This window comes from Hylobates moloch, unplaced genomic scaffold (genome assembly GCF_009828535.3).
Source record: "Hylobates moloch isolate HMO894 unplaced genomic scaffold, HMol_V3 SCAFFOLD_14, whole genome shotgun sequence".
NCBI classification, from domain to species: domain Eukaryota; kingdom Metazoa; phylum Chordata; class Mammalia; order Primates; family Hylobatidae; genus Hylobates; species Hylobates moloch.
Window position 1 is genome coordinate 47,687,311 of NW_026652289.1, and position 27,034 is coordinate 47,714,344.

The window sequence follows — 27,034 nt, forward strand, 5'->3', positions numbered from 1 at the left end:
CCTCCAAAGGGCACCTAGGGATGTTATCAAAATTTTTCTAGCTTAGTTTAAACCCTAACAAACATTGTAATCGTGGCTCTTGAGCCTCTTGCCCAAGCCTGCTTGCGCTTTATAGAGTGTACTTTCACTTAAATAAATCTGTGCTTGTATTGCTTATGGCGTTGCTTCATTCTTTTGTCGCTCTGTGCATTTTGTGTTGCTCTGTTTGAGCACTTTGTTCAACTCTTTGTTCAACGTGCCAAGAACCTGGAAAACTCACAGTCAAGACTTTCCATCTGGTGGAAACCTCTCGGTGTTCAGTCAAGAAGCCACTGGAGGATCACTTAGGAAAGGATCAAGAGCCCTGATGTTGTCTGAAGCTTTCAATGGATATCGTATGGTAGGAGCAAGAATGCACTGAAATTGGTTTAGATGCTTTCAGGTGGCTCACACTGTTATAGAATGTCTTTCCCCAGCTGGAGCCCAAACCCACCTGGTCTCACCCCTTGGAGACACACAGGCAGACCTAACTCTCAGCTAAGCCAGAGGTTCTCAACCCAGACTGCACATTAAAATAAATTAGCAAGTTTTTACATCACATGGTCTCACTTATTTGTGGGATCTAAAAATCAAAACAATTGAACTCATGGATATAGAGAGTAGAAGGATGGTTACCACAGGCTGGAAAGGGTACTAGGGACCTGAGAGGGAGGTGGGGTTGGTTAATGGGCACAAAAAAAAATAGTTACAAAGAATGAATAAGACCTACTATTTGATAGCACAACAGGTGACTGTAGTCAATGATAACTTAATTGCACATTTAAAAATAACTAAAAGAGTGTAATTGGATTGTTTGTAACACAAAGGATAAATGCTTGAGGGAACAGATACCCCATTCTCCATAATGTGATTATTTCACATTGCATGCCTGTATCAAAACATCTCATGGCCAGGCGCGGTGGCTCACGCCTGTAATCCCAGCACTTTGAGAGGCGGGCAGATTACCTGAGTTCAGGAGTTCGAGACCAGCCTGACCAACATGGAGAAATCCCATCTCTACTAAAAATACAAAATTAGCCAGGCATGGTGGTGCACACCTGTAATCTCAGCTACTCGGGAGGCTGAGGCAGAAGAATCGCTTGAACTCAGGAGGCGGAGGTTGTGTTGAGCGGAGATTGTGCCATTGCACTCCACCCTGGGCAACAAGAGCAAAACTCCATCTCAAAAAAAAAAAAAAAAAAAAAATCTCATGTACCGCATAATATATACACCTACTACATACCCACAAAAATTAAAAATTAAAAATGTTTTAAAAATTTGTAATTAAATTTAAATAAAGTAAATTAGTGAGTTTTTAAAAATACTAATACCTGGGTTCTACTTCAAATAAAAGAAGAAGCTCTGGGGTGGGCCCAAGCATCTGTATTTTTTTAATGTCTCACCCTAGAAATTCTGATTGAATGGTCCAGAGTGCAGCCTGGGCCACGGGGTTTTTCAGTATTCTTCAGGAGATTCTAATGTGCAGCCAGAGAGACTTGCTGAGGAAAGCCTCCTCTGACCACCCTAAGAAACCACTGCTTCCTCCTCCACCTCCTAACACAGTGGGTCTCCGCCATGGCTGCACATGGGAACCATCTAAAGAACGCTGACAAAGCCCAATGCCCAGGCTATACCCCAGACCATTCAATCAGAATTTCTGGGCTCAGACCAGGAATCAGTAACTGTTACAGTTCCCAGAGTGAATGCAATGCATAGCCAAGGCTGGAACGACTGCCCTAAATCCTGCAGTACTTGATGGAAAATGCTTGCCTTCTTGAAGAGGGTCAATCTGCATTGACTGAAACTGCATCTATTTAAAACACATTTACAGCCCATGTTCTACCTCTCAGTATACATATTTGTGAAGCAGCCTAATAGTTTACCTGTATCTACAAGACTTGGAAACCCTACATCCCTTTATAATACCCTACACATCACAGGCACTCAATGAGGAAGGAACAGATGAACAAATAAATGGAAGGACATACATTTATTTTGTCAGGAACTTTCTAATCACATGGGTGCCACAACTAATGTGCCAGTTTCAAAGACAAGGTAGAGATTCTGCAGTTTAAAAATCATTACAAAATAATAGGTTACTGATCAGGTAGAGGTCCTGACCTCGAAAGCCAAAGGTAGAAACAAAAATAGGAGGTTTTACAAAGGTGGAAATGTTTAATTCCAAGGTAAGGCCACAGCTCAGAGCTGTCAGTTTTTTGTGTTTTAGTACATTCAAGAGGGAAACTGTGGTACCAAAAATTCAGTATAGTTCCAACAGCTTTATTACATAGACATAACTTTAAAAAGTAACGCCTTGTCCTTGTAGACAATGAAGGATATAAGTAGAGGAAGCTGAGTTCTTCAGCATTTGTTTATCAACAAAAGGCTATTGTTTGTCACTTTCAAATACAATTTATTCTCCAGAGCTGTTTTTCTTCAGCCCTAGACTCCCACCACAAATTCAATAATCTTAATGTAATCGTTATTTTAATATAGTGCCCAGAGAGTTCCACATCTGATTCAAAAATAGCTTGAGGCACGACCAAGGTTGTTAATTTCTTTTAAAGCTACATTTGATGAGAGCGGGACCAGGGAAAACATGTGCGTGCCTGGTGTGTTACTTCGTGTCAAGGCCCATGGCCTGCTCCATGGCTCGAGTGTCCTCTGCGGGTGGTTTGGGCAGATCCAACATGGAGGACGAGGCATCCCTGGGATTCCCAGTAACCAACATCCAATGGTTCCTTGGTGTTTCAACTCTGTGTGAATCCAAGTATGTGTGAGCTACAACCTCAGCCTCCTTTCCAAAATAGGTGCTGGAGCAAGAGAGAATCAATTGTGGTTTGAAATTGAATAACAACTCTCAAGAAGCTGTTATTAATAATTTAATCTCAAAAGCACCTTAAGAAGCGGATTGCTAGATAAAGCCCTAGGGAATCTCTAAAATGGGACATGTTTGCAGGGAGGTTGCACCCTATCTGGGCAAAGATTAGGCTGGTAGGATCCCATTACAAATCCTCCTGTAGGGGAAGGATTTGTATAAGAGAAGGGGCTCTAATAGGATTTTTCACAACATCGAAGTTCTATGTGGCGGTATTTCGTCAGCAAAGGACATTTTGTGTATGTGCAGCCATACACTGTCAATTGAGCTTCTTTGCTTATATTCATGGCCCCCAGCCCCAATCACAGCATTTTGTTGTACCCTGAAATACCATACCTTAAGAAAAGATGCCGGTGGGCTGCCAGTCCCCGATTTGTGTGACAGTGATTGATGAGAATTTTAGCATTTGCCTTAACAGATAAAGAAAATGTATTATTAGCATTCTAAAATTTTTTTTTGCTTTTAGGGAAAAGCTTCCCTAAAAGCAAAAATTTGGAATTATACTATACATTTATTTCAATTTAGTAGAAAAAAATTATATATATTCACAGTCATGTGCCACTTCACATTTCATTTAGCAAAGGACCACCTATGCGACCATAAGACCCTATTTTTACTGTACCTTTTCTGTGTTTAGATGGACAAATACTTACCATTGTGTTACAGTTACCTACAGTATTCAGTATAGTAACATGCTGTACAGGTTTGTACACCTAGGAACACGAGGCTATCCCACGTAGCCTTGGTGTGTAGTAGGCTACGCCATCTAGGTTTGTGTAAGTACATTTATGATGTGTAAATCAAAGAAAATTATTGAGGCGAGTCTCAATTATTTTAAGAGGTTTATTTGCCAAGGTCAAGGATGCGCCCACCAAAAAGAACACGGACCAACAGGAAAAATCGGCGGTCCATGCTTTTTCCCGAAAAGAGTCTGGGGACCTCAATATTTAAAGTGAAAAGAGTGGGTACTGGGGGGAAGAGGAAGAAAGAAAAAACAACAACAACAAAAGGAGGGTAAATAAAAGAGGCAAGCAGTTGCGTTCTTTTGAGTTTTCGGTCAGTGTTCACCAAATACCCATTTTACATGTGAGAGGGTGGTAGAGAAATAGTTACTTATGCATTCGTCTTGTGCTTGTTGAATCTGCATTTTTACATAAGATGAAATCAACATGGGGCAGAGGGAGCATTCCTATATGCCTTTGTCTCAGGTGAGCGGAAGGATGACTTTTTAGTTCTGTCCTTTGTCGCATACTGTGAAGATAAGCTATCACTTTACATTGTCAGGGTAACATTCCACATAACTGTTTTAAGGTAAAGATCTTGGGTCCACAAGGAATTTCCTTGAGGACAAATTGTGAGGGATGTATGTAGCTTTAAAATATATATATATGTATTTGTAGCTATCCTGTTTAAGAGGAAAATGGGAGGCAGGTTTGCGTGACCCCATTCCCAGCTTGACTTTCCCTTTGACATAGTGAGTTTAGGTCCCGAGATTGATTTTCCTTTCACAATGTCCACACAATGACAAAATCATTGTCAGGGTGACCATGATTGCCTAATGATGCATTTCTCAGAACTTATCCCCATCATTGAGTGACACATGACTGTACATGTATTTATACACACACAGCACAGAAAAATTTAGATGCCAAACCATAATGGATGGATGAAATACATTATTGTAGATATCTGTATGATGAAATCATCACTCAAAGTTATATTGGAGAAGATCTTTGCCACACAAGATATGGTCTATGGTGTTATTTAATGGAAAACAAGAAGTATCTTCATGATGTCCTATCTTGTAAAAAGAAATGATAAGCAATGGCTTTCTCTGGAATGGAACTACTGGTAATTTTCATATTATTTTTGTGCTTTCCTGACTTTTCATAAGTGAACATATGTTTACCATCAGGAAAAATATATATTATTTCAAAATCCTGACTCATGTAAGTTAAAAGCTGTGTAAGAAAGAAAAAGCAGCCCTGCCATCCAGGGGTTGGCCTGGCACTGACAAGTAGGCCTTAGTGTTCTCCTGGGAACAGAATCAACTTCACAGAATGTCCACATCAGACAAGGCCACTCTGTGATGATGAGGGGTCAAAACAAAAGCAAGAGAACTCTATAATCATATCTGAACACACACAAAACACAAACATTGGCTAAGCCACTAAATACCAAACACTGGCCTCTCCCAGCTAATATGAGTGACTGACTGCTGCTTCTTTACTAATGACAGCTTTGTCTTCACTCTAGTCTGGCCCTCCCTAGAGATAAGATTTATTGAGATAATCAATCATAGGATTATCCCCCACTTCCTGACAGCATCCAGTCCAGAGCAAAGCCTCACTTCTTGGGATTCTCTCCAACACCACCCAACCAAAGCCCAAATTCTGTTAGCATCCTAACACGCTCTTTCATGCTTCCCCATGGTGTGTGTTCTCCCTCACTGCAATAAGTAATTTACCCAACCTGTTAAACCACAGTTGTTCCCAGTGGTCTCTCTAGCCAGAGGTCATTGACATGTGCAAGGTAGCTCAGACAGGTTTGAGGTTTTCCATTTGCAGATGTGTAACCATGTCTCAGTGAGGCCTGGGGAGACTTTCCTGAAGCCATAAGGTGAATTAGTAATGGAGAAAAGAACTCCTGGTATCTGGAACACTGACTGCTCCCTTAACCTTTTAAAAAAACCAGCAACAATAACCGTATAACAACAACGGTCATGACAACAAAAAACACTTGTGGGTGGCTTCTATGAGCCAGGCACTTTTCAAATTAGCACTCTAAATGTACTAACAATTTAGTCTTCACAAAACCTCATGAGGTAGGTACTATTAACACCCCGAATTTAGATAGGGAAACTGAGGCACTGCCAGTTTAAATTGTGGAACTAGAAGGCAATTCTCAGAAGAGCAAAGCTTAGCAAAGGACATCTAAAGAGAATAATTTGTAAAGCCTGTTTCATTGTAGATAATATATATGTCCTCCGTGCTTGGAGAAAAAACCTTGTGAAGTCAGGGTCCACCTGGCAGAGGTGAGGGACAGGCATGCTGCATCGGGTAGACTCAGTGGCCTGCAACTGCGGCCACTTCCTGGTCAGTCACAAGCGAACCTGGCCATGCTTGCTACTAATTCCATACTCAACGCAGTGGCTGCCAACACATCTTCATTCTGTCTGCTGGATGCCTCGTGAGCAGGAAAGCCTCTGGCCCTTGAAATAGGGAGGCCTACTCTGTGCCCACAAGACCTCCCACCTTCTCGTCAGGACCATGCCCCAGGCTCCAGTCCCATGGGTCCCAGCATCCGGAGAAAATGTCACACAGTGACAATGAGAATGATGCTGTCCTGCAGGACCACTGCATTGACCATGTGGCTACCCTGCTGTCTCCTTGGCTTCTCCCTAAGCTCTTTTTCTTTTTCTTTTTTTTTTTTTTTTGAGACAGGGTCTCACTGCTGATCAGGCTGGAGTCCAGTGGCACAATCACAGCTCACGGCAGCCTTGACATCCCAGGCTCAGGTGATCCTCCCACCTCAGCCTCTCAAGTAGCTAGGACTACAGGTGCTCACCACCACACCTGGCTAATATTTATTTATTTATTCATTTATTCATTTATTTATTTATTTTGAGACAGAGTCTCACTTTGTCACCCAGGCTGGAGTGCAGTGGTACAATCATGGCTCACTGCAACCTCTGCCTCCTGGGTTCAAGAGATTCTCATGCCTCAGCTACCTGAGTAGCTTGGATTACAAGTGTGTGCCACCACATCCCGCTAATTTTTATATTTTTTGTAGAGACAGGGGTTTCGCCATGTTGCCCAGGCTGGTCTTCAACTCCTGGCCTCAAGAGATCCTCCCACCTTAGCCTCCCAAAGTGCTGGGACTGCAGGCATGAACCACCACACCTGGGCTCAAATTCCTTAAAAATTAGTACTTAGCGGAGGCCTTAGCGAAAACAGTGCAAAGGAAGCAGTGTCACAACCCTTATGATCGCACATCAGTGGTTCTTAACCTGATGACAGGGGCAGGGCCTGAGGTTTTTAGAAAGTTCCTGAGGCGATTCTAATGTGCAGCCAGAGTTGAGAAACTCTAATGCAGGATGCCGCCATGGGGTAAATTAGTACCTTCCAAACTTGTGTTATAAATGGAAAAGAGAGAGAAAGCCATAAGGCATTTGAGCTATAAGTCTGTGTGTTATAAATGGAAAAAAAAAGACTGAAAAGAGAGAGAAAGTCATATGGCATTTGAGCTATAAGTCTTTGTTTTATAGACAGGAATAAATTGCATCCATTTCATAGCATAGGCACCCATGTCTTCCCAATGCTGCACTCACCGGGACGGGGAAGCCTTCATATTCCAGGCGTAACTGGGGGTTGGGGAAGGCAGCCTGCCAGCAGTTTATATGGGAGACCTCATCTGTTAGGTACACTTCCTGGAGCCAAGACCTCTTAGATGATTTCAGGAGGGTCCTGTGGTCACTTGATAAATACAACTGAAAATGACAGCAAGCAGATGCACTAAGTCAGAGCTCTGTGAAAAGCTGGAGAATAAAGAAGCAATTGACTGGCTGGATGGCAAGCACATTCAAAGCAGTTCTCAAGAACTCTGTTCTTACTGATTGTATGAGAAAGCACAATTTTCCTCTACCTTAGATATGCCATCTGGCATGCTGAGACCAAGACACACACACACGCCTACACACACTCACATCTCCAACTACTTTTCCTTCCTCTGAATACCAAACTCAATCTTCCTCTCTCCTTCCTACTCCCTGTCCCCTGTTCCCCTTCAGGATATAGGAACTGGAACAACGGGTTTGTTTTGTTTTGTTTTGAGACAGGGTCTCATTCTGTTGCCCAGGCTGGAGCGCAGTGGCAATCACGGTTCACTGCAGCCTCCAAATCCTGGGCTCAAGCGATCCTCCCACCTCAGCCTCCTGAGTAGCTGGGGCTGCAGGTGCACATCGCCATGCCCAGCTAATTTTTTTTTATTTTTTGTAGAGATAGGATCCCACTGTTTCCCAAGCTGGTCTTGAGCTCCTGGTCTCAAGCAATCCTCCCACCTCGGCCTCCCAAAGTGCTGGGTTTATAGGTGTGAACGACCATGCCCAGCCATGGACTAATATTTTATTTAATATAAATGATGTTGCGTTAAACTCATCACATTAAATGAATTATTCTTCAAATCAATATCCTCACAGCTGATATTCATTTGTGAGCCTTCAAGGTGACCCACACCCCTCTGGAATTGATGTCCATGCTGGAAATTTATGTCGGCTACCTGGCTGCCTGTAACCTTGCCAAGAAAAAACCCCCATCCTGCTGAAAAGTCCAAAATGTTAGTTCTTTGCTAGTTCTTCACTGGTTCAGCCCCACCCTGAACGTAGAGGTAGTTTCTGCATATTTCGACAGGTTTCCAATAAGCACCTTTCCCATGCAAGGCTGTGCTGTGAGGCACTATGGGGAAGGCAGAGATGAGTTACTATCCTCATGAGGTTCTCCACCTAGCGGAAGAGGTGATTGAGCACAGAAATGGGAAGCACCTGCATGCATCTTTCTGGTTAGGGAGGTCCAGCAGATTTGCAATGAGCTGTGGGAGGCAGAGGTAGCAGCACAGTGCTTTCCTAGGGGATCAAAAGAGGCTCTGAGGAGGAGGCTGGAAAGCCAGAGGGGGTGAGCACAGAGACGGCGAGGATGTATTACAGAGGGCCTCAAATGCCACAGCAAACAGCCACAACTTCACTCAAAGGGCAATGGGGAGCCACTGCTGACTCCAGTGAGGATGGGGGGTGACCAGACCTGTGCTTGTAAAAGATCAACCTGAAAAATAAATAATAATAATAATAAATGTTAAAAGTTAAAATTAAAAAAAATATATCAACCTGGCAGCACCTTGTCTAGTATGGTCTGAAGTCAGGATAGACTAAAAGGGCAAAACAATGGGGCCTGGGCTGCTGAGGGGCTGCAATGGACATGAGAAACAGGCCAAAGTGCAGTACGAAGGGAGAACAGTGCCTAGGAACAGAGGAAGAGACCTGGTAATCAGCTGGACGTGGGTGGGGAAGGAAGATGGGCCCAAGGTAGATTCGCCATTGGCCCTGGATGATGGTATCTTTCAGAGCAACAAGAAAACCAGAACTTAAAAAGGCAAGTAAGGCCAGGCACAGTGGCTCACGCCTGTAATCCCAGCACTTTGGGAGGCTGAGGCAGGAGGATTACTTGAGGTCAGGACTTCGAGACAGTCTGGCCAACATGGTGAAACCCTGTCTCTACTAAAAATACAAAACTTAGCCAGGTGTGGTGGCAGGCGCCTATAATCCCAGCTACACAGGAAGCTGAGGCATGAGAATTGCTTGAACCCGGGAGGCAGAGGCTGCAGTGAGCCGAGATCGCACCACTGCGCTTCAGCCTAGGCGACAGAGTGAGACTCTGACTTTAAAAAAAAAAAAAAAAAAAAGGCAAATACTATCTGTCTCAAACCACAAACTGCTTTGTTCACCTAAAGTAAAACAATAATAAAAATCAGGAACTAGCCCAGTAGGCCACTATGTCACCAATGCTTCTATGAATGCCCCAGAAGGGCTTGCTAATTCAAAGATAAGAAACCAAAATTCGAGGTATAAGAATTGGGGAAGAGAGAAAATTGTCATCATTTGAAGATTAAATGACTGTCTGCCTAGAAAACATAAAAGAATCAACTGAAAAAACTATAGAATTAATAAGAGTAAGTGATTTCATCAAAGGTGAATATACAAATCAATAGCCTTCTTATATTTTTATAAGAGAAATTATCCTTTATTTTATCAAATGTTCTATCCTTATTCTATCAAAACGACCTCTCTACAGTAGCATCTGAAAATACAAGATACCAAGGAAAAATCTTTAACAAAATCATTGTCAAGTCCATGTAAAGAAAACCACAAAATTTTACTGGGTGATAGAAAATTTTGCTGAGAGAATAAATGGAGAGACATCTCAGAAGAAGAAATATGGAAAAGTTACTAAATATGTCAATTTACTTAATTTTACAATGCCAATCAAAATATAATACCAAGTAATATTTTCCCCACAAGGGCAGAGGGACTTGAAAAAAATAACCATTACATTTAACTGAGAAATTAATTCCTAACATAATTCAGACAAAGAAGTGTAATGAGAGGCAACTAGCCCTATGAGCTGTCAAGGTCACAGGGCTATGAGCCCTATCATAAAGCTCTAATAATTAAGGCACTATAGTCCTAGAATAAAAATAGACAACTGGGCTGGGTGCAGTGGCTCACACCTGTAATCCCAGCACTTTGGGAGGCGGAGGCAGGAGGACCACTTGAACTCAGGAGTTCAAGACCAGCCCGGCCAACATGGCGAAACTCCATCTCTACAAAAATAAATAAATAAATAAATATATATATATATATATAAAAAATAATTTTTAAAAACTTAGCCAGGTATAATGATGTGCACCTGTGGTCCCAGCTACTCAGGAGGCTGAGGCAGGAGAATTACTTGAGCCTGGGAGGTGGAAGCTGCAATGAACCATATTCGTGACACTGCACTCCAGCCTAAGTAACAGAGTGAGACCCTGTCTCAAAAAAAAAAAGAAAAAAAAAAGAAATAGACAACTAGGGCTTAACGGATCAAAATAGAAAGCTCAGAAGCACAGGGTAGTATATACAGTAATTTAATATATGCTAAGGGAAATGTCATGCATCTGTAGAGAAAGGAATAATCATTCAAGAGATAAGATATAACTGACCAGTCATCTGGGACAAAATGAGATATTCACATAAAACCCTTTATCAAAATAAATCCCAAGTTGATTAAATAATAAATGTAAGCAAAAGTCAAATTGCAAACATCTAGAAGCTAATTCAAGTTTTTCTTTTTATCAGATCTCTGAAGCAGTCTTTAAAAGTTAAAAGCAATGGAAGGAATTACAAAGAAAAACACTGATACATTTTACTCAAAAATATAATATTAGAACAACTACAATTTAAAAGCCAAGCAGCAAATGGAAATATTAGCAACACATATGACAAAATTTAGTAATCAATGGTATATAAACCCAAATCAATACAAAGGCAAAAAACGGATGATTTGCAGGAGAGAGGAGAGGGAGGGAGAAAGAAAAAAGAAGCGAGAAAGGAAGAGATAAGGGAAAGAGAACAAACTTAAAATATAGGAGAAATTACAAGTAGTACAACATTTACATATCATTTTTTCTTTTCATTTTGTTTGCTTGTCAAATTAGCAAAGTTTTAAATTATGATATTTAATACAATCAATGAAGTGCTATATGATCATTCTTATTGTTACTGAGAGTGCAAATTGGTACAGCCCATTACAAAAAGAACTCTTTATATGTATCAATACTTTTAAATGTGTTCATATTCTTTTTTTTGTTTTGTTTTGTTTTGTTTTGTTTTTTTGGGTTTCTTTTTTTTTTTTATCATTTAACTTCTTTTATTATACTTTAGGTTTTAGGGTACATGTGCACAATGTGCAGGTTTGTTACATATGTATCCATGTGCCATGTTGATTTCCTGCACCCATTAGCTCGTCATTTAGCATTAGGTATATCTCCTAATGCTGTCCCCGCCCCCCCCACCCCCCACCCCACAACAGTACCCGGAATGTGATGTTCCCCTTCCTGTGTCCATGAGTTCTCATTGTTCAATTCCCACCTATGAGTGAGAACATGCGGTGTTTGGTTTTTTGTCCTTGCGATAGTTTACTGAGAATGATGTTTTCCAGTTTCATCCATGTCCCTACAAAGGACACGAACTCATCATTTTTTATGGCTGCATAGTATTCCATGGTGTATATGTGCCACATTTTCTTAATCCAGTCTATTGTTGTTGGACATTTGGGTTGGTTCCAAGTCTTTGACTCAGTAATTCTTTGCCCAAAAATCTATCCTAAAGGTAGAATTCCTAATTTGAAGTTTGAGAGCGGAAGCTTTAAGCATTTATATACAAATGCACACTGGAACTTTACGTATAAGAGAAATATTGGAGCAAACCCAACGGCCCAAAAGTAGAAGAAAGGCTAGGTAAATTATGATACCACCACACAATTATATCTTATGCTCTCATTAAATGCTTTTGTCATTTTAAAAAGCTTTAAAAATGCTATTTTAGAAAGAATAACCTATCTGTATATTTATCTAAGTTTAAAAAACACATAGGAAAGTAAAAATAAGCCAAAATGTTAATGGTGTTAATCTCTGGTTAAGAAATGGTAATTTACTCCCTTTTTTCAATAAGTCAATATTTATCAGGCTGCAACTTACCATCTGTGGGGTGTCAAAGTTTAATTGGTAGCATTGTTTCTTCTTCTTCTTTTTATTTTTTATTTTTATTTTTTGACACAGGGTCTCTTTCTGTCATCCAGGCTGGAGTACAGTGGTGCAAACTCTACAGTTTCTACCTTCCAGCTTAAGCAATCCTCCCACCTCAGCCTCATAAGTATGTGGGACTACAGGAGCGCGCCACCATACCTGGCCAATTTTTAAAAAATTTTTTGTTGAGATGAGGTCTTGCTATGTTGCCAAGGCTGGTCTACAACTCCTGGCCTCAAGTGATCCTCTTGCCTTGGTCTCCCAAAGTGCTGAGATTACAGGCATGAACCACTGCACTCAGCAGGCAGCATTGCATTTTCTTAGTGGTATCAAAAATAATAATAACGCTACATCATATAGTAAATGAATTATTAATTCAATAAAAAAGTGATATAGTACTAGCTCTGCTACTTGCTAGCTGAGTGACTTGAGTCAGAAATCACTTAACCTCTTAGTGCCTCAGTTTTTCCATCAGTAAATTAAAGGTAAAATAGTCCCTACCTCAAAGGCATGTTTGGAGGATTAGGAGAGTTGAAATATGTGAAGCATTTACAACACTGCCTGGCATGTAGTAAGGCAGATTAATACGCACCATCTTATAGATGAGAAACAGGCTCAAAAAGCATTAAATAACTTACCCAAATTCCCATCCCATAGGTACGCATCTGAAATTCAAACCGAAATCTATCTGGTTCTATTATACTTCCTAATCCCCAAGGCTCCCTGGTTTATGCAAATTTAAGCATCTCATATTGTCCTTACTCCCATACTAGGCAAAAGTCTGATCATCAAAAGTTTACATAAAAAAGTTGTCAGATAATATGCCTTGCTAGCATTGGCAACATTTGACAGGTATCAGATGGTTATTAATGAATTCAATCATTTAATTTACAGATGGAAGTGGTATAAACTTTTGCTTTTTGCCAGCTGCATTGTGAAATGGTTTTCCTCCCTTACTCTTTAGCTTTTAAGGGTGTAGTTTTTGTACTTTGGGAAGTTAAAAGGAAAGACTGGCTTGGCCCAAAACTGCCTGTGAAAAGCTGCAAGCTGACACCAGAAATGACTGATCCAAAGTAGATATTCAAAGTGATAACTCACCATTTTGTTGTCAAATCCTCCTGTTATCCCCAGGCAAAAGTCCTGCCCATATCTAAGGACTTGACCAGTGGCATCTCTGTGTACACTGTCAGTGGACAATAAGTATAATGTAAATGTAAACTCTCTGTATTAGAATCATTCTATGACTATTTTTTAGGCATGCAATTTTGTTTGTAATCAGTTTTTTGATAATTTATATTCACATACTGTAACTGAATTAAATAATTTTTTAAAAAGGTGTTTTCTTTTGGTCTTAAAATCCAGCTAGCACCCTACTCCCTGCCCTGCACCATAGCTAGCACACAAAGCATCCCCACTTTGTGAGCCTCTGGTTAGAGTAAACTAAGCACATCTTGCTAATGTATACTAAGGAATTCTGGTCAAGTGCATTGACATCTTCAGAGAGAACCAAGGTAACACATTTGTAGACATTTAATACAGTTCCCTCTTAATCCTTCAGGAAACAGAGGTTGTGATCAATTTTTAGTTGTCTTAACGTATGTATTCAAAGGAAATCTAAATTAGAACTTGAAGAACTGTCTATATATTCTTTTTTTCCCCCAGGCTGGAGTTCAGTGGTGCAATCTTGGCTCACTGCAACCTCCACCTCCCAGGTTCAAGTGATTCTCATGCTTCAGTGACACGAGTAGCTGGAATTACAGGAGCCTGCCACCACGCCCAGCTCATTTTTTGTATTTTTCGTAGAGATGAGGTTTCGACATGTTGGCCAGGCTGGTCTTGAACTCCTGACCTCAGGTGATCTGCCTGCCTTGACTTCCCAAAGTGTTGGGATTACAGGCATGAGCCACTGCACCTGGCCCAGGTCTATATATTCTTGCAATGCTTACATTGTTGTCATATGAATTAGTAATAGTTTTTAATTGTATCATGTATCTATTTCTTCTCTAAGGATTTAATTGTTCATTTACAAAATCTCTTCAAGTACATTTTAAATGGACAGTTAATTTTAGAAGAGCAAATCCCATCTAGTGCCACATTGTATTAAACTATACGTTTTTATTGTAAAAAAAAAAAAACATAGCCATATTAAGAACAATGAAAACACTCAAATGAGCTCAGAGTTCCAAAATGTTATAGGGAAAACCCACTTTGCTTCCGGGCAGAATATGGATTTAATTCCCTGGATCCTATACTCACGATTTAAGCATTTTGAATTGAACACAATTATCCTGCTGTCCAAGGTAAAAAGGGATTGTGAAGTTCCCTTGACAATAATTCTCAAGGTAAGCAAAGCAAGATGAAAATCACGAAATATGTTCACAAAACCTTTCCCTCCAGTCAGTGGCTCCAATACCCAGGAATCTTTAAGCTACAAGTGAAACATATTTATGATGAAAATGAACTGAAAATTAAAGTCTCTTTACCTCAAAATGATAAAAGTGTTTCTGCCAATTGGAGTCTTGGCTTGAACTGCACTCAGGCCACAGGGTACCTCTAACTCATCTTTCAGATGGGACTGAATTTCATCTGGAGTCATACACAGGCTCAGGTCCCCACCCAGAAACACATCAGCTTCTGTGTCAGGATCATCAGGATTCACAAGCATCACTTTGTCACCGTAATGAATGTAGCCATCTTCAGTTACGGAAAGTTGCATCTACAATTTTAATAGTAGTTTATTACATAAACCATGCAATTCCTCAACAGTCACTGCCAAGGCAATTTTCTTCCTTCTCAGACTAGTACCCATTTCATTCAGGATTTCACTTGGATTCCCTCGAACCCTTAGTTCCTTCTTCCTTTCCCTTCCCCTTTGCCAAGGCAAAGCTCCCAATAATCCCAAATGAAGTCAAATAAAGCTGGTGAAAATCACATGGATTTACTCATTATTCTAGAAATTCAACATTCACTGAAAAATTTATCGATTACCAACTAAGGGGCATTTTACTTATTTACATATTAACTCATTTATTTCTTTATTTGTAAAATGCAGGTAAACATGATTTAGGGCAGACTTCGTTTATGTTTCTAAAATCTTAGAAGAATTTAAAACATTGCAAATGTTGTTTTTAAAAACTGTTATTTTCCAAATGGTAACTCAGTTATGAAATTTTTTTCTTGCTTAACATATACTCACACCGAGTTCGACAGAATTTTGAAAACAATGTTTGAATTTAAAATTACCTGTCTCAAGAGATTCTGTTTTAGTCTTCTACTTCTCTGTATGAGAAGTTTCCCCTTGTCTCTCTTCTCTAAGAAGTCTTTCATGAGCTCCTAGTTAAAGAGAAAATCAACAACAGTAGCCCTGAATAATACAGATGCTAGTATTAACAACTTTTAGGTCAGAAGCTCTTCCAAGTTGAAAAAGCAAAATTTGAGTACAAAAAAAGTGATGTGAGCATAATGGGAATGATGGAACGTTTTAGCACTACTTTAATATTTTTACTATATTATAGAATGTTTAGAAAAATGAGAAAGGCAAAACAAAGAAAAAGAAACATCACCAGTAATTACTCCAGCCAGATACCATCCTGAGTGACATTTGGAGGCCATGTCTTCCCTGCTGAGGTGTCCCCTGACTGTATGATGACTGACACTAGAAAGTTCACCCCTCCCCAACCTGACCCATACACGAATGGCTCAGAGCCTTGTTAAGACCACCCTTGGGAGAATACGAGGCAGTGAGTACAACGTCAATAAAAGGAATACTCAGGGTCATTTAAGAGGGCAAGCGTGGCAGAGTTGGAGTGGGGAGGGATATTATTTCTACCTAGAGCCTGTGTCCTCACCTGGCCCGCAGCCCGAGACTGTAAGACTAAGGAATACGGGGGACTTAGTGGGGCTCTAGACTAAGCAGGAGACACAGGCCAGGGGCTTGAGAATCAAGGCGCCCGACCTTTGGGAGGACAAACGACCCACAGAAAGAAAAGTCAGGGTGCTCGGAGCAGAGGTCAGTGAGACCTGGGTTTGCAGTTCGGCAGGTGAGATTCCTTGGGAGTTTATAGAGAAATGGGGAATTTTAGAGGTATTCGCTGTATGCTGGGTGAGAGAGGAGGCTTGAGGCGCTCAAAGCAGGAGATTGAATTTAGAGCAGGGTCTGGGAGTCCCTGAGCTGCGGGTCTGCGCCTGGCCACACCCTGCGTACCTCCTCCAGGTAGACATCCTCGTTCCAGTTGCCTATCCGGACTCCTGGACCATACAAGTTCTGCGCCATCGCTCCTTGCTGTTCAGCAAGTGGGCAGCCCTCCGACACCTTGCGTTAGCTTGGCCAGTCGCCATGACGACCCGGCCCCAGGCGATTGGTCAAAGTCTGGGACCCTGCTGGCCAATAAGTGACAGCGCGCAGCCTGGCTCTGGGGCAGGAGATGGGGCGTCTGGGTCAGCGGCTGTCTGTGGCCCTCCAGCCCGCCCCACTTCCACCTCTTAGATTTCCTTAACTGCAGGGCGGGCGAGAGGGAAAACCCTGGCTGACAAAGTGCTTCCGAGAGAGAAATTTAAAGCTTTCTTTCTATTAGAATCTAACCGAAAAGTGCTATCGAGTACCCCTTGCTTGTCGAGGCAACAAAGAGGAGCTTTTAAATGGAAGCACAGCTTGCTTGCAGCCTATTTTTTGGAATCAGCAGCAGCAGCAGCCGCAATTTCGCCCTAATCATAAAACAATACCTGCCCAATGTAGACATTTGGAAACCAAAATCGCATAGAAAGAAGAAAGGAGAATTAAAAATTTCAGGGCCTTAAAAGTAAGAAATATACCATGTTAGTGTATTTCTGTTTATAGGTTTCTGAGGTTGTCCATATTTTTGCCGACTTGACAGCATTCTCCCTCCCTCCCTCTGTTGCTCCCTCCCTCCCTGGGTCTCAAAGTTAAAGGACGAGTCTGTGATTTGCGGGAACTCTTAAGAAAACCAGACTCTGCTGTAGCCAACATTATTAAAACAAAACATTATTTTCTGGGGAGGGGAGGGACACCAGTTACTGTAGGACCACCGGAGGCTTGATGCTGATTGAATGCATTCAGTAATTTACCTGTATTTAGTGTCTAGTAAGACATGACTGAAATGGAAGACAGGAGCCTTCGCTCCCTTCAGCAAAGCCAGTCTAAAAGAAAAGATAGTTCATGAAAACTAATTACTTCAGGAAGACTGTGAAAAGTGCAATTAAAGATGTGCTGATGGGCTGGCATGGTAGCTCAAGCCTATAATCCAGCACTTTGGGAAGCCGAGGCAGGAGGATCACTTGAGCCCAGGAGTTCTAGACCAGCCTGGGCACACTTAAAAAATATATATATATATTATTATATATATATTATATATATATTATATATATATATTAAATATATATTAAATATATATTTTATATATATTTAATATATATATGGAGTTGAAGGATCCTTTCTGCCTTGAGGAACTGTAAGAATGGGAATTGGATGGCCTTTGAGTCGTGGGAGAGGGGCTGCTTTGGAGCTGAACTGGGAAGAATTTGAACTGGCAGGCTGAAGTGTAGAATAAAAATAGGAACATTCCCACATACTGGTGAATCCACCAGCTCTGTCAATACATCACCACATTCGAGGATACTTCTGAAGGACACATAGGACAAAGCAGTTAGATCAGATAGTATACCACTAATTGCATTTGATAAATTCAGAAACGGAGACTCAAAGAAGCTAGCAGTCGAAATTCAAACTGCTAAAAGTTGCTCAAAGAGAGGACTCAATCCAAACTTTCTGACTCCAAAGTCATGTTTGTTTGTTTTTCCTTTTAAGTATTTTTCATATTCCCCATAAAATCAAGAATAAAACAAAGCAGCTCTAGTCTCTACATTTTTAACAAGGTTCTAATGATTGAGTCATTCAGTAAATACTTACACTGATACAGATTTGCTCCCACCTACTTCCTTGGTGCTATTTTTGACAAGTATATTACATTTTAATATATAAATAGACCCAATAATACAATTATACATAGTGTTTTATACAATTGCTTTACATCACTTAGGAGAAGAAATCTCTTTATTGATAGTGCTCCATGGTATTTTTCTATGAATACAAATTACTGCTTGGTGTTGTTTTCAACCTGAATTAACTTCCTTTCATATTTCTTATAAGTCAGGTCTGCTAGCAACACATTCTCTTGGTTTTTGCTTACCTTAATTTTTGTAAGATGCTTTTTCTGGATACATGATTCTTGGTTGATAGTGTTTTTTTCTTTTTTCAATATTTTAAATATGCCATCCTACTACCTCTGGACTCCCTTATTTCTTTTTCTTCCAAGACAGAGTCTCACTCTATCAACCCAGCTGGAGTGCAGTGGCACAATCTCGACTCACTACAACCTCTGCCTCCCGGGTTCAAGCAATTCTCATGCCTCAGCCTCCCAAGTACGTGGGACTAAAGGCATGTGCCACCATGCCTGGGTAATTTTTGTATTTTTAGTAGAGATGGGGTTTTACCAGGTTGGCCAGGCTGGTCTTGAACTCCTGACCTCAAGTGATCAGCCCTCCTCAGCCTTCCAAAGTGCTGGGATTACAGGCATGAGCCACCGTGCCCAGCCATGGCCTCTATTATTTCTGATGAGAAATCAGCTATTAATCTTATTTTGCTTCCCTTACACATACTCTTGCTGCTTCCAAGATTTTTTTTTGTCTTTGTCTTTTAACATTTTAACTAGATATATTTGGATATTGATCTCTTTTCTTTTATCCTGCTTGAGCTGCCTGAATATGTAAATTAATGCTCTTTTCATCAAATTTGAGGAATTTTCAGGCCTTATTGTTTGGAATATTTTTTCTGATCCTTTGTCTCTCTTCTGTCTTTATGAAACTCCCATCACGTGTATATTAATGCACTTACTGATATCCTACATTCCTCCAAGATGCTATTTGTTTTTCTTCATTTTTTTCTCTCTGTTCTTCAGATTGCATAATTTCTGTTGATTTATCTTCAAGTTTGCAAATTTTTGTTTTGCCGGCTCAAACTTACTGCTGTATTCCGCTAGTGAATTTTTTATTTTGGTTATGGTACTTTTCAACTACAGAATTTACATTTGGTTATATTTTATGATTTCTCTCTATTGATATTTTATATTTCATAATGAAACACTATCATCATACCTTCCTTTAATTCTTTAATCATGGTATCCCTTAGTTTTTTTTTAACATATTTATAATGGCTGCTTTGAAGTCTTTGTCTGCTAAGTCCAACATCTGGGCTCTGTCAAAGGCAGTTTCTGTGGACTTTTTTGTTTGTTTTTTTATCTTCTTTCTGTCTGTGGGTCACAGTTTTCTGTTTCTTTGCAGTTCTCATGATTTTTTGTTGAAAACTAGACATTTTAGATACAAGAATACATCATTTTATTGCAATTCACTTTATTGCACTTTGCAGATACTGATTTTGTTTTACAAGTTGAAGGTTTTTGGCAAGCCTGCATCAAGCAAGTCTGTTGGAGCCATTTTTCCAACAGCATGTGCTCACTTGATGTCTCCATGTCACCTTTTGGTAATGCTCAAGATATTTCAAACTTTCTTATTATTATATCTATTACGGTGATCTGGGATCAGTGATTTTTGATGTTGCCATTGTAATTGTTTGGGGCACGATGAACCATGGCCATATAAGATAGCAAATCTAATCAATAAATGTTATGTGTTCTGATTGCTCCACCTACCAGCCATGTCCCCATCTCTCTCCCTCTCCTCAGGCCTTCCCAGTCCCTGAGGCACAACGATATATAAATTAGAAGAATTAATAACCCTAAAATGGCCACTAAGTGTTCAAGTGTTCAAGTGAAAGGAAGAGCCAAATGTCTGTCTCTTTTTTATTTTTGTTTTTGTTTTTTTTTGAGATGGAGTCTCACTCTGTTGTCCAGGCTGGGGTGCAGTGGCATGATCTTGGCTCACTGCAACCTCCACTTCCAGGTTCAAGCGATTCTCCTGCCTCAGCCTCCCAAGTAGCTGAGACTACAGGTGCATGCCACCACACCCAGCTAATTTTTTGTATTTTTAGTAGAGAGGGAGTTTCACCATGTTAGCCAGGAGGGTCTCACTCTCCTGACCTTGTGATCCACCTGCCTTGGCCTCCCAAAGTGCTGGGATTACAGGCATGAGCCATGTCTGTCTCTTAAATAAAAAGCTAGATATGATTAAACTGAGTGAGAAAAACATGTCAAAAGCCAAGATAGGCTGAAAGCTGGGCCTCTTGCATAAAGCAGTTAGCTAAGTTGTGAATGCAAAGGAGAAGTTCTTGAAGGAAATTAAAAGTTCTACTCCAATGAAAATACAAATGATAAGAAAGTAAAACAGCTTTTGCTGATATGAAAAAAGTTTTAGTGGTCTAGATAAAAGGTCAGACGAGCCACCACATTCCCTTGAGCCAAAGCCTAATCCAGAACAAAGCTCTAATTATTTTCAAGTCTATAAAGACTGAGAGAAGTGAAGAAGCTATAGAAGAAAAGCTAGCCAAGGTTGGTTCAAGGAAAGAAGGTTTAAGGAAAAAGCCATCTTCATAACATAAAACTGCAAAGTGAAGCAGCAAGTGCTGATGTAAAGGCTGCAGCAAGTTATCCAGAGGATCTGGCTAAGATCATTGATGAAGGTGGCTGCACTGAACAACAGATTTTCAATATAGGCAAAAAAAAAAAGCCTTACATTAGAAGACGTCATCTAGGACTTTCACAGAGAAAAAAGGTAATGCCTGATTTTCCATGTAGGCAAAAAAGGCCTTACATTAGAAGACGTCATCTAGGACTTTCACAGAGAAAAAAGTTAATAGCTGATTTTCAATGTAGGCAAAAAAGCCTTACATTAGAAGATGTCATCTAGGACTTTCATAGAGAAAAAAGTTAATGCTTGCCTTCAAAGCTTCAGAGAACAGGATGATTATCTTGTTAGTGGCTAGTGCAGCCCATGCTCATTTACTATTCTGAAAATCCTAGGTGATATGGTTTGGCTGTGTCCCCACCCAAATCTCATCTCAAATTGTAGTTCCCATAATTCCCACATGTTGTGGGAGGGACCCAGTGGCAGATATTTGAATCATGGGGGTGGTTTTCCCCATACTGTTCTCATGGTAGTGAATAAGTCTCATGAGATCTAATGGTTTTTTAAGAGGTTTCCCCTCTACTTTAGCTCTTTTCTCTCTTGTCTGCCACCATGTGAGATGTGCCTTTCACCTTCCACCATGACTGTGAGGCCTCCCCAGCCATGTGGAACTGTGAGTCCATTAACCTCTTTTTCTTTATAAATCACCCAGTCTCAGGTATGTCTTTATCAGCAGCATGAAAACAGAGTAATACACTAGGTCCTTTAAGAATTATGCTAAATCTACTTTTCCTGTGCTCCATAACTGGAAGAAGAAAGCCTAGATGACAGCACATCTGTTTGCAGCTTTGTTCACTGACTATTTTAAGCCCACTGTTGAGACCTACTGCTTAGAAAAAAAAAAGATTTCTTTCAAAATATTACTGTTTATTGACAATGCACCTAGTCACCCAAGAGCTCTGATGGAGATGTACAAGGAGATTAATATTGTTTTCATGATTGCTAACATAATATCCATTCTGCAGCCCATGGATCAAGAAGTAATTTCAACTTTCAAGTCTTATTATTTAAGAAATGCTTTTTTTTTTTTTTTTCTTGAGACAGAGTCCTGCTCTGTTGTCCAGGCTGGAGTGCAGTGGCATGATTTTGGCTCACCTCTGCCTCCCAGGTTCAAGCGATTCTCCTGCCAAAGTGCTGGGATTACAGGTGTAAGCCACCACACCCAGCCAAGAAATACATTTTTAAGGCCATAGCTGCCAAAGATAGTGATTTCTCTGATGAATCTGGATGAAGTAAATTGAAAACTTTCTGGAAAGGATTTGCCATTCTAGATGCCATTAAGAACATTTGTGATTCATGGGAGGAGGTCAAAATATCAACATTACTGAGAGTTTGGAAGAAATTGATTTCAATCCACATGGATGACTTTGAGGAGTTCAATATTTTAATGGAGGAGGTAATTGCAGATGTCACAGATATAACAAGAAAACTAGAATTAAAAATGGAGCCTGAAGATGTTACAGTGTTGCTGCAGTCTTGAGGAGGAGCTGCTGCTTATGGATGAACAAGTAAAGTGGTTTCTGGAGGTGGAATCTACTCCTGGTGAAGATACTATGAACACTGCTGAAATGACAACAAAGGATTTAGACTATTACATAAACTTATTTGATAAGGCAGCAGCAAGGCTGGAGAAGATTGACTCCAATTTCAGAAGAAGTTCTACTATGGGTGAAATGCTATCAAACATCATCACATGCTACAGAGAAATTTTTCATGTATGAAAATTGTCAGAATTAAAACAGAGTCACTAATGTTAAGATAATTCTGACAAATAGAGCTGGGAAAGGCCATAAAGAGAGGGTTCTCACACTTATATGCCTGATAACGAAAAGATTCTATAAAAACCACAGCCTTACACAAAGATAATTACCACCTTGTACAAAAAATACTTCTACAAGGCCATCTACCCAACACTTGCCTATCCAACCTTGGATTGGTGTCACCTTGTTATTGATCTTTGTGACCAAGGAAAATTATTTAAAAACAACTATGTAGTCCTAATCTTTTCCTTTAAAAACCTTTATCTTTCTTTACCTCCCTGGATACACACATAGTTTACTATGGCATGCATAGTCCCATTGCAATGCTCTGTCCCCAGATAAGTATCTTTTCTTTTAGAGAGCCTCTCTCTATTTGTTATTTAGGGTGACATATATGGTGTCAAAAGTGGAATCTGAAAAAGATCAGCCTTGGGAAGGATCAGTGATTCTTGGAACCAGTGTGCGGTACTCACTTCAATCCTTTGAGCTCTGCTTCCATGGTTCATCTTTTCTGCCCTGGCAAGTTTTCTCTCAGGTTGAGCCCCCCTTCTTTTGGTAGAGGCTTTTAAAATATTATTTGGGATCTGGTTTAGATAAGCCCACCTTAATTAAAAAAAAAAAACATACATCATTCCTGGGATGAAAAAAAGACTTTTTGTCTTTTCTGATATGTCCTTTCTGGTATAAAGACAAATGTTTTTTTCCAGATTGAGTACTCTTGGTTTCCACAGAATTTACATTCTGTCTCTGAGGCATATCTTCTGGTAAATTTACTTTTGGTCTAGCTTGCATACCTAGTTTAATATTTTGTGTGATCTGCACGCCTAGGTTAAAATGTTTGTGAACATTCTTATCTGGGATTTTTGCTTTTGTTTGACTTTTTCCCTTACTTGTTTCTGAAAATCTTCTGAGAGTAAAAGTAAACACTCTGGATGGTGGGTGCAGGATGGCTAATTAAAAGCCACAGGGCAATCACCCTCATCTAAAACACTGGTCTCAATTCCTGATGTTCTCTGACATGATTTTTGGATTTTCCTTGCTCTTGAGAGATTAATAAGAAACAGAATGGGATTCACAAACATTAAGGCATGCCAGGTTTTCTAAGACTCCAGCCAGCTACATATTATGGCCTGCTCTTGTGTACATTTTCAAACTGATAGGCAAATTCCATCAAGGAAAATTCAGAGTTCAAATGGTCTTTACTCAAAAACCCTGCAACTATAGAGTTAAACTGGAGAGTCTTACATGTTCTCTATCTCTCTATTTTTTTCTACCTACTTTGAATTTGCTGACTTTTCCACTGGTGTTAAGATAAAACTCATCACTTACGGCATTCAAGCAAAGATTTTTAAAAGTCTTTAAGAACTTTCAGATTGATGGTTTTGCAAATTCCAATAGTTCCGTGGTAACCAACAACCCTGATATCTTTTAGGAATATAAAATAGGTTTGCCTAACAATTGTGTGCAATGATAAAATACTTAACTGACAAATTAATAATCTAAAGTGAAAATAAATAGATAAATATTTCTAAAAATTAGGCTCTCAGATCAAACAGGTCAAAATCTTGAGCTCAGAGCAATAACGTAAGGTATCTCTGTCCAGCATAAAAATTTTAATTTTTGGCTACACTGAGGCCAAAAGGAAAAAGCTGAGAAAAAGAGAAAAATAAACTGCTAAAATTCTTCCCTGCCCACATTTGTTAATGAAGTAAACCAGATCAGCAAATAGATTTGTTACTTGTTCAAGGCTGCCTGGAGATTTCATTTTTCTTATACAATTCAGCCAATCCTAGATAAAATGTAAATATTGAAATTTTAAACTTGAACTCACTTGAAGCTAAAAAAAATAAGACGAAGGAAGTTTTTCAAAATCAAACTGACATGGAAACTGCTTTCCCCAAAATTTTGATCTTCAGCCTTCATTCAATTACCTATCAGGGCAAATAAAGTTTAGCAATGTGAACAAATCTCAATTTTGTTAGAAATATAATTTAGATCTCATTTTCTTTTATACACCAGTGAGTTGGCCGGGCATGGTGGCTCACGCCTGTAATCCCAGGACTTTGGGAGGCTGAGCTGGGTGGATCATCTGAGATCAGGAGTTTGAAACCAGCCTGCCAACATGGTGAAACCCCAGCTCTACTAAAAATACAAAACTTAGCTGGGCATGGTGATGCGCATCTGTAATCCCAGCTACTCCGGAGGCTGAGGCAGGAGAATCACTTGAACCCGGGAGACGGAGGTTGCAGTGAGCTGAGATTGTGCCACTGCACTCCAGCCTGGGCAACAGAGCGAGACCCCATCTCAAAACAAAAACAAAAACAAAAACAAACAAACAAACAAACAAAACAATGAGTTGTAATACTATCTCATGACTATAATACTAAAATGAAAGCTATAAGATTTTTATTTGAGTGTGTATATGTGTTTAGATGTGTTATGGATATGTACATTTATCATGTTGTATGCTGTGTTTACATAGTAAAATCTCATGTCGTTGGTCAGAAATCCTCTAAGGATAAATGAGTACTCATATAAAATATAATATGTATACAGCCATTAACCCAGATACCTTTTAGTTCACATGACTAAAGTAACTCTTTAGTAAATAAACTGGTTTTTAAATTACTGATAAAATAAAAATAAAAATGTCTTCAAAATTGTCAGTATGCATTTTTGCTTAAGTTTACTGGTCAGTTTTATATTGTCTTTGCTAGATGTTTTAAGGAATCAAGGTTTGACACAAAGATTACAAAACTATAAATCCAGCCTAAAACAGAATTATCTGTTTGGGTAATTTCCTGACAAATAAGACTTTAATATTGTCAGTTTAATGAAAACAGATATATCTGCTGATACATTTTGCTGAATATTTACCAGCAACATATTCATATATTTAACTTTAAGATTTGTACTTAAATACCTAAGACAGGCTATTAAAATGATTAATAGGGAAATAACTTGAAATGGTGATGGGCTTTGTCTACTTTTCAGTTCTCATAAGTAGTCTAGGTAAACTGTTTTTTAAAAAATCAAGTAAATGTAAATCAAATAAATGCTTAGAAATGAACTTTTTATGGGTTTTTTTTTTACTTTTCTTTTAAATAAACTTTATCTGTAATTGGAAATCTTAAAGTTGTGTTATGTTAAATTAAATAATAGATACTCTGGTATCTATGCCTGGGTGATTTCCAAATAAAAAGAAAATTTTAACTGAAACAAATTGCCAAACACAAATATAAACTTGTTCTTGGCTTCTTAAGTTTTATAGAAAGACTAAAGTATATGAGTCTATTAATATACATAAAAAATTATGTTATGCACAATCAGAAATGATAAGGGGAATATTACCACTGACCCCACAGAAATACAAACAACCATCAAGAATATTATAAACAGCTCTATGCACATAAACTAGAAAATCTGGAAGAAATGGATAAATTCTTAGACACATACACCCTCCCAAGACTCGACCAGGAAGAAACTGAATCTCTGAATAGACCAATAATGAGTTCTGAAATTGAGGCAGTAATTAGCCTTTGAACCAAAAAAAGCCCAGGAGCAGATGGATTCACATCTGAATTCTACCAGAGGTACAAAGAAGAGCTGGTACCATTTCTATGGAAACTATTCCAAAAAATTAGAAAGGAGGGACTCCTTCCTAACTCATTCTATGAGGCCAGCATCACCCTGATACCAAAACCTGGCAGAAATAAAACAAAAAAAGAAAACTTCATGCCAGTATCCTTGGTGAACATTGACGCAAAAATCCTCAACAAAATACTGACAAACTGAATCCAGCAGCACATCAAAAGGCTTATCTACCATGATCAAGGAGGCTTCAGCCCCAGGATGTAATGTTGGTTCAACATATGCAAATCAGTAAGTGTGATTCATCACATAAACAGAACTAAAGACAAAAACCACACAATTATCTCAATAGATGTAGAAAAAGCTTTCAATAAAATTCAATATCCCTGGTATTGAAGGAACATACCTCAAAATAATAAGAGCCATATATGACAAACCCACAGCCAATATCATACTGAATGGGGAATACTGGAAGCCTTCCTCTTGAAAACTGGCACAAGACAAGGATGTCCCCTCTCACCACTGCTCTTCAACATAGTATTGGAAGTTCTGGCTAGGGCAATCAGGCAAGAGAAAGAAATAAAAAGCATTCAAATAGGAAGAAAGAAAGTCAAACTATCCCTGTTTGTAGATGACATAATCCTACATCTAGAAAACCCCATCATCTCAGCCCAAAACCCTCTTAAGCTTATAATCAACTTCAGCAAAGTCTCAGGATACAAAATCAATGTGCAAAAATTCCTAGCATTCCTATATACCAACAACAGTCAACCTGAGAGCCAAAAATCAAGAAGACAAT

The 27,034-nt window shown here is 39.4% G+C and overlaps 1 protein-coding gene across 1 annotated transcript; it reads right to left on the reverse strand.

Annotated features, from left to right (window-relative positions):
* Nucleotides 1–1,993: 1,993 nt before the first annotated feature.
* CFAP161 (cilia and flagella associated protein 161) lies at nt 1,994–16,577 on the reverse strand. The gene is made up of 7 exons (XM_032175004.2): nt 16,434–16,577; nt 15,473–15,562; nt 14,713–14,945; nt 13,328–13,412; nt 7,227–7,385; nt 3,233–3,306; nt 1,994–2,831 (listed from the first exon to the last, which is right to left on the reverse strand). Exons 1-7 carry the CDS (start codon nt 16,500–16,502, stop codon nt 2,636–2,638), a joined length of 906 nt encoding a protein of 301 aa, XP_032030895.1. The 5' UTR covers nt 16,503–16,577; the 3' UTR covers nt 1,994–2,635.
* Between the last annotated feature and the right edge of the window lie 10,457 nt (nt 16,578–27,034).